The following is an 8607-nucleotide window of genomic DNA, read 5'->3' as shown; positions in this document are numbered from 1 at the left end:
AAAGCGGTTAGCTGGTTAGCTCAACAGCTAGCTGGCAAACGGTAGCGTTCATCCTCATCACCGGTTGAGCGAAACAACACAGAGGGCGGTTGCGCCCCCTCAAAATGGGCTCGTTTCAGCGCTGTCGTTTTTGAAAACGGATTGCTTTGAGGGTAATCCGCCCTATAAATCAAGTGAGCTCCAGCGAGTATTGCCCCTTTCGAGGAAGACGTTTCCTTTGTTTTGAGACACACTGTAGCTATGTGACCTTACAGCAGGTCTGTTGAACACATTTTTCTAAGCAGACGTAAATTGTTCCAGCAGGATGTGATGCATGTAATTGTATTTACAAAGGCAAGGCCCAGACTTAGACACGATAAACACACCTGCCTCGCATGTTTCTCGCGACAAATTGGGCTGAATGCGAATCAATAAATGAGCCCAATGCACTAAAGTAAGAAGCCCGCCGCTCTTCAGGTTGAAAGAATTTGACTCGCTGTGGTCTCCTCTACAGCGGATTTGAAATAGACCAATCCAAACGCATTCGTGCAAACGTTCAGCTTTAATGGAGGTTTCATTTTAAAAAAATAAATAAAATAAAAAGCAAAAAAAAGCTCTGCAATTTAGTGTTTCCCATCGCTTCCGAATGGGGATCCTCTGCACAAATTCCTTTGCGGGAGTTTGTTGATGTATGACCTCGAGAATTGGCCCAAAAGGCTTTTTCCAAGTAGACTCTTCTGATGCACCGTATTTTCCACACTAAAAGGCGCACTGGATTATGAGGCGCACCTTCAATGAATGTCCTATTTTTTAACTTTTTGCAGACGTTGGGCGCACCGCATAATAAGACGCAATCTACAATGCATCCACTAGATGGAGCTACACCCCGACAGAACGATCAGATGTCAGTAAAACCTATTTAATAAAGCGGCGACACGGTTCAGTTAACCAACAGCAAGTTACAACGTTGACACGTTAACGTTGAACTCTCTTGCCGCTGCTCTATTTCCGTGTTCAACTTCGCCTTAAGTTTGAACTCTGCGTCGTCAGCACGTCTCGAGCAAGGAGCCATTTTGGGGTCGAAATATTGCCGTAATGACCATACACAAGGCGCATCGGATTTTAAGGCGCGCTGTGAGCTCCCAAGAAAATGCAAGGCTTTTAGGTGCGCCTTTTAGTGCGGAAAATACAGGATCCAATACATGTTTAAATACACACACAACCCTTTATACCAAAATACACACAATTGCAACATGTTTGAGCGGATTTGAGATCCCCCAAGAGGTGATATTCCTTGTCGGACTTTGGGTAAAGGATGAGTCCCGGTATCTGTCCGCTCCGAACTAAAATGGCCGATTGTTACATTTCAATCATGGGCTATTGAGTTTTTTTCCCTGCGTTGTTACGATGGACATGCGCAACCATTTTGGTGGGGATCATTCAAACAGGTGTTCGGAGCACTTTTGTGTTGTTTTCTAGCTTTCCGACGGCTGCCTAAGTGTGGGTTTTGGGACGCCTGTAAAATACAAACCCCTACCAAAATGGATCCATTTCTGTGCATGCCGACAGCCTGCAAAAAGACGATTCGGGATAACAATAAACAACGATTCCAAAAGGGCCTTTGCACTGGCGAGCAATATTGTGCACATTCGATTTTTTTAAGCATAAATTAGCCATAATTAGGTTTCAATAAATAAATAAATAGATAAATGAGGCGAGAAACAAACAAAAGTGTCGACAAGCTGCCGTCGTGCCGTCATCTGGGTTTCACTGTCGTCTCATTTACATGATCAAGACTCTTTTCTCACACACTCCAGCTCGGGATGGAAGGACCCCGGAAGTCTCATGCCAGCGTGCCCCCCCCCTCCACCCCAACCCCTCTCTCACTCACTCGCTGCAATGTGACAAGTGGCATCCATTGGGGCAAACAATGCCCAGGGCCTTTCCGTCCCGCCAAGGCCTCGCTGGCAAAGGCTCTCAATGACCAGTCGACCATAAATTACAATATTAAAAGCCTGAGGTGCGTGCGACCCAGTGAGAAGTCTGCAGATGTCGAGGAGAGAGCAAGACGGAGATCTCCGCATTCGGGGGGGGGGGGGGGGGGCGTGCCCCACAGCCCTCAACTAATCCCACTTTATCCACGAGAGACGAGCTGTCAGATCTGGGGACACAAAAGCGAGACAAAAACGTGAGTTTTGATACGTTTCAATGACTGTTTAATGAGTTCTATATGGAGGCACACTTACTACTCAATGGCCACAAAGAGAGACTCGAGAGCAGAATTTTTTGAGTAGGGTTAAAAAAAGAAAAAGAAAAAAAGAAAAGACAGCCAGAAAACGATTGGATGAAATCTGGAGTACTAATAAAAGGAAACACACCTGGAAGTGGAAGTTTGCAACTAGCACGACTTGAAACGATTTTTCCATTTAATAACAAAAATCCTCTTTCCACCTAATCCTTCAATTAACCTTTGACAAGCTTTCTTTTGTAAACATTCCCAATAATGCGTCAAAGGTCAACCTACATCCTCAGTGACATACCCTAAAACATTTATACTGTACTTTGTTACCGTAGAAGGAGATTTTTCAGGTATTTGCGCATAAATTGAGTGTAGATTTTTTCTGGTGACTTTTTACTTCCTAAGACTAAGAAATGTCATTTAGGTACAAAAATTAATTTAAAAAACTTTTTTTCCCCATGTAAGATAGTTTTGATCATTTACCTGAATGGAATAAAACGTAAATGTATACAAAATGGTTTCCCTTTTATTCACTTGCCTCGTGAGAATAAACACACACACGCGCGCGCGCACGGAGGTCAGGCGCGTCGTAAACCGAGGACCCGCTACGATTTGTCATGCCTCACACGAAAAAAAGCGATCATTGGGAAGGCAGAAAGGGGATGGCGATCGCTCACCGCTCGTGTTCCAAATGGCGTTGGTGTGGTTCTTGTATCCGCTCTTCATGCACTCGTCCACGTAGGACTTGGGGTCGCAGCCGGACATGAGGATCTCCCTGAGGAGGGCGATGTAGGCGATGGCCAGCCGCAGCGTGTCGATCTTGGACAGCCGCTTCTCGTACGGGAAGGTCGGCACGTGGCAGCGCAGCTCCTCGAAGGCCGAGTTGATGCTCAGCATCCGCTTCCGCTCGCGGATGTTGGCGGCGTGCCTCTGCACCTTGTACGGCTGCTGGGACACCTGCAGCCGGCGCGCGCTGCGCTGCCGCTTGGCCGCCTCCGACGACTCGTCGCCGCCGAAGTCGTCCGCCTCCTCGTCGCCGGGGGACTGCGCGTCAAAGTCGGCGAAGGTGAGCTGCGCCTCGGGGAACACCGACTGGCAGCCCAGCGAGGACCAGGGCGACAGCTGGCCAACGGCCGCCGCGCCGCCGCCGCAGTCCAGCAGCAACGTGTCCAGCTGCGTCTGGAACTGCAGGTTTTGCTCCATCTGACCCCAGAAGGCGAAATCCGGCGAGGCATCTTGGTCCAGGTCGAACAGAACGTCCTCCATGGCGCGGTGTGGTGATTTTTGAGCAGGTGGCGCGGGAGGCCGCCGCGCTCGTGGCTGACCGAGTGACGTTGCGCGTGACCGCGGCGCGCGTTAAATACCTCCATGGCCTCCGTGTTTTCTGAAAGGAGCCTCTTGAGAAAGCCTCGCTAAAAAACAATTACAAAGGGATCGGTTGATCTCCAAATGACAAAAAGAATGGGGGGGGGGAACACGTGTCCAATTATTGGACCCCCGCCCCCCAGCCCTCCTCCAAGTAGTCCCGCTAATATTGACAAAACACTATTTAGTGAGTTGAGGACTTGCGCCGCTCATTAAGTGGCACAGCAGGCCCACGCCGGGCCTGTGAATGAATGGCCGCGTTTGGATCTATTTAAGCTCAGCTGACTACTGTCAAAAACACACGGAAGCCCTTTCAAAAGTCTTCCAAATCTCATTTCATGACCAAAAGTGGCGTGTTTGCATTGATTTTAGCACGCGCCATGTATGGACAATTAGAATCGATCAAGCATCCAAAAAAAAAAAGAAGAGGGAATTAAGAAAAATTAAATCAAGCTTTTAAGCAAAAATGCAGTGCGTTTGTGTGTAAAACTGCACAGAGTTGGCTGAAATTCATCTAAATCATATAATTATTCCCATGTGAATGTGAAATTAATATTTTTTGAAGGCATGTAGTTCGTTTTGGGTAGTGGGGAGGCAGCGGGTGTACCTAATGAGTTGTCCCTGTCGGGTATTTTCGCACGAACGGCCCCAAAATGGATTCTGTCTTTATTATTCGTTCCACATGAATTACTGTCCATGATCTGATCATGATTTGCTCACAAAAGATCGACTTGTGAGCGTGCAAAATGCAAACAATGGAAGAAATGTGGATTCGAACGTAATCCACCCGTGGGTGCTCGCAAACACGCGCTTTCTGTTTCCCCAAAGTCCTCCACAAAGTTAATTCTCGGCAAACCTGTTTACACTCCTGACAAAAGAAAGAACGAAAGCAAGAAGGGGGCCGTTTTCTTCACTAGCAGCTGATTCGAAAGCAAAGACCGGTGAAGCTTGCCCCCCCCCCCCCAAAAAAAAAGAAAGTGAGAACGGGCGTTTGGAATTTTGAATAATTTACACGACGTTACATTTCATTTACGACGCAGAAGACATTGTATTTTGAAATTGCATGTGGAAAATGTGTTGTAATTTTAAACGAAAAGAGATAAAAAGCCACACGAGCCCAATCGATGGTTTGATGGCGGGTCGAACTTTGAACGATAATTAGATTAGCATTCTTCACGTTTTTTTTTTTGCTTCATCTCAATGGACAATGTGCTCCGCTTTCTGGTGTGAACATGTTGGCCACCTGGGGGCAGGATAACACAGACATACCGATGCATGTGAAGGACTTTGTTTCAATTACTCAGTAACGCGTCGTTCTTCACAGAGGATAAAGAATATAGAGCTGCAAGTATCGTAATATTCTCTGTCTATGTGTCGCTCCCCTATTTGTAATCAAGGAGTTGTTGCTTGAAGGGCTATGAGACGAAAACCTAAATGCAAATTTTGGTGATTGTTTAAACTGACGTGTCATATACTCTTTGTTAGTAAGCTTCAACCAACAGCTCGAAGCGTCTTCTTTTTGATGACCCTTTTCCAAATTGCTGCTTGTCTTGAAGTGAGCGCAGTTCCCAGTCACCATATAGCGGACTTAGCTCATATCTTGGAAAACTCTTGAGCCGGGTCACTCATATCTCAAGTCGCCACTGTATTCGGTAATCAGAAGTTTAAATAATCGACCTTAAACAATTGGCACGCCATCAGTTTTCACTGAGGGTTTGTTTTCGTAGGCTCTTCCGCATTGAACGAGTGATGAAGACAGAAGCAGCCAGACCGGACCACTCTGGAGTGCCCCGAACCCCCCCCACCCGGCTCTCCGAGCCGCCCTGTCAGCACCTTCTGGCTCCTCTCTGCCAAAGACAGCGCAACCCCAGCTGACGCTCCACGCAGCGGGCCCGCTCGGGTCCTGTCACGGCCAGCCTGCCCTCATTGTTTGTCTCACAATTCATCCGCTCAGGAGGCTCGGCGTTGCGCAATCAACGCTATTCGCACGCGTGTCAAGTGGAAAAGGCGGCCAAAGCAAAGAGGGCGTGTGCTGTCGTGGTGCTAAAAGTAAAATCAACACGAGACGATGGAACAACAGACAAGCTGCCCCCGAAGAATCTTGTGAATCTTCACTTAAACCGAGTTGGCTTTCGGCAGTCACTTGTGGGGCTTACCAATCTTCCATGCGCACGTTCTCACAGGGGACGATTTATCATCTTAAAAGAATCTAACATGCAGAGCGGAGTCAAACCCGGAATGCATCAACTGTGAGCCAGATGTCAAAGATGTCAAATCACGCAAAGCCAAAAGGTAAGCAGAGCCGCACCGACTACCCTTCACATTAGTCTACTGAAAACAACTAATGGGGTGTTCTTAACCGTCCGGGAATTTTGATAAAAACACATCACAGACATCTTAAGACACATAACAGCTATTCTAAACTGCGGGGCTGGGTGGGAAAAATAATCAGTAGGGACAGGAATTGAAATTGTAAGAACAACAAAACACACGGGTTTGAAGTCCAATTGTCGCGAGCGCCACAAAAAGTCCGAGCGAACGCAAAACTCGGCGCCAGAATGCACACGCGTGCTCACAGCGAGGAAGAAGCACGGCAAAGTCTCGCGGCCCCGACAACAAGGCTACTTCATTCCAGAGTCGCGTCCTGCGACGCGCGTCGCGTTTGTTTGCGTCCGAGGACGATAAGCATCGCGCTTCCAAAGGCCCCCGGGGTCCGTCTTGGCGGCCGAGCGCGATCTTTTGACCGCTTTGATCCGCACTCGGCCATTAGAGTGTCATGGCACATTGACGCGATAGCTCAGAGCGCAAGTTAGCCTTGACGACACGGCAGATTAGCATTGCGATAGGAACGATCGTTAGCCTTGCACCAAGTATGGCTCGGAGCTGAGGGTGAGCCAGTTAACGACACAAACGATGTGGGGGGGGGGGCGGGGGGGCTAAGAGCGGGGGGAGGGGTGGCTTGTTGGTCACGAATCGAACGCCGCGACAGTTTTTTGGGTGACTCTCGTAAAAATGGAAGTCCATCGTACTTCAAGGCAAGAAGCGGCGCTGTTTTCATTGCAGTCTGCGTTTCGGGCAGCGAGTCTGGGAAAGGCATCACGGGGAAGGTAAAGTGGGCCCAAAGCAAACAGGCCCTCCAGGGGCGCCGGTTCTCGCTCGCAGGGCTCGCAAAAAAAAAAAAAAAAAAAAAAAGCAAAGGCCCGGCGCTGTAAGCAGCCTCCGCTTTAATAAAAGCGCATTTATAACACGGATAACAGGTGGAAGGCACAGCACGTGACTGCGGCCGTCCGTGTCCTTCTAACTGCGCGCACGCATCAATCAAAGCAAATGGGCAAAAAGTATAAAAGGCAAGCGGAGGATGCGGCGCTGTCGACGCCGTTGTGTTCGCCTTGTGAAAAACAGCAGCTACAGAAAGGGTCTGGGCTGTATCGGTATGTCAAGTGCGGCGCCGGAAAGAACGCTCACCTCCGCGCGATGGCGAGGAAGGAAGAATTCATGCCGTCATGCGGACTAACGCAGGGGGGGTGGGGGGGTGTCGCAGTATTGGGTTCGGCGGCCCCGCGCAAGGCGGAACAAAATGTTCTTTTTAAACACAAAAGATGGCAAGCAATTCCACGAGAGCCGATTTGCACAAGAGCGTCTTTTCGGCAAAAAATAAAAATAAAAAGGGATTTCAAAAGGTGGAGCTTTTTCATAGCAGACACCCAACGATGTCAAGTTCTTATTTGGTGCGAGAAGGGGGGGGGGGGTCATGCCCGACATCCGTGCGGCGTGACGGGGCACAGAAAGCCAAAATCGGTCGGCATTACAGCCGATTGCCCTTTTCCCATCAAAGTCAAAGTCACTTCCTGCCATTTTTGCAGTTGAGGATCATTTTCACATTTTGACCGGATCGTTCTGATGTGTATTTGCCTGAAAATTCATTGGCGTCAGCCCGCTTCAGGGGGGGACGCGGACCAACCGGAACGTTGACGATTTCGCCGTGAAGCCTGCAGGTCACTTTTATGAGGACACTGAAAGCAGATGGAAATGTCCTCAGTCTGTGACGGATTCCTGAGACGAGCACACACACACACACACACACGCACACACGCACACACGCACACACACACGCACACACACACGCACGCATGCACGGATGGGATCGTACTTTCATAAAGCTGTCTCAGGTCACTGCAGAGACTCCTAAAGAGCAACTGCTATCTTTGTCATCGTCTCATCTCTCTGTGTTCTCTGACCCGGTTGTCTCGATTATCAAGGTGAGGGGAAAAACAAAATACAACTTCAGCCTGTTCATCCTTTCTCCTGCATTTTCTTTTTTTTTTTTTTTTTTGGGCGGACACTGTCCAGCGTGCAACTGAAAAGGAATGCTTTCATTTCGGACCTTCGCACTCTCGACGACCTTCCGCGTCGACGCCGGACGGGAGGCCGTGTCCAAATCGAGCTGGTGAGGCACATTTTCCAGAGGGTTGAATTGAGGAGAGAGAGCACGCAGCGGGGCGCCAGACGGTGAAAGCAACGGCAAGTACGGAGAAAGCGCCAATCCGAAAACAAAGAATGCAAACAGCCGAGCATCATCGGCCAACTCGGCGCTCGACTGCGGGGAAAGAGCTGATGATCTCTTTTCTGCCGGGCGGATGAATGCGTCCACTCGGGTGACACGTGCTGAATGATCCGCGGTGCGAAAAAGAACCTTCGCGTCGGATCTCAAGAGAAAGAGGTGGCCAGCGGAGGGAAAACGCCAAAGGTTTACAGACAAGCTGTCCGTCACAAATATATCAAGAATCTTGTCCGCCCTTTTTTTTTTTTTTTAAGTCATCCCATCCTAAAATGATTTATGAACTTCCTCTTTCATCTAATATCGACATCAGCGAGGACTGTGGAGTTGTTTCTAAACTGGGCCAGGGGTATGTTTCTTATTAGCCCCTGATCAAAGACACGAGGAAACAAAGACTCGGGTTAGCACGACAGCAAAACGATCCAAATCAACTCGACGACGGCCCATCGCAACAGAGCAAAGCAAC

At 48.9% G+C, this 8607-nt stretch overlaps 1 protein-coding gene and 1 long non-coding RNA gene across 2 annotated transcripts in view; one reads left to right on the top strand and one right to left on the bottom strand.

Moving 5' to 3' along the window:
* Positions 1-522: 522 nt before the first annotated feature.
* On the bottom strand, positions 523-3813 carry LOC147198591 (transcription factor 15). Its single transcript, XM_086124285.1, has 2 exons — positions 2896-3813; positions 523-2140 (listed from the first exon to the last, which is right to left on the bottom strand). The coding sequence occupies exons 1-2, from the start codon at positions 3482-3484 to the stop codon at positions 2103-2105; spliced, it is 627 nt and encodes a 208-aa protein (XP_085980411.1). The 5' UTR covers positions 3485-3813; the 3' UTR covers positions 523-2102.
* Positions 3814-5500: 1687 nt separating this feature from the next.
* LOC147198590 (uncharacterized) overlaps positions 5501-8607 on the top strand; it is a 27737-nt gene continuing 24630 nt past the window's right edge. Inside the window, exon 1 of the long non-coding RNA XR_015102176.1 lies at positions 5501-5875. This is a non-coding gene — a long non-coding RNA (uncharacterized LOC147198590). The remainder of the gene's footprint in view (positions 5876-8607) is intronic.

The sequence above is a fragment of the Hippocampus guttulatus genome, chromosome 11 (assembly GCF_054856545.1).
Source record: "Hippocampus guttulatus isolate MCC_2025c chromosome 11, RoL_Hgut_1.0, whole genome shotgun sequence".
Classification (NCBI taxonomy): domain Eukaryota; kingdom Metazoa; phylum Chordata; class Actinopteri; order Syngnathiformes; family Syngnathidae; genus Hippocampus; species Hippocampus guttulatus.
This window is presented reverse-complemented; position numbering and strand designations above follow the sequence as displayed.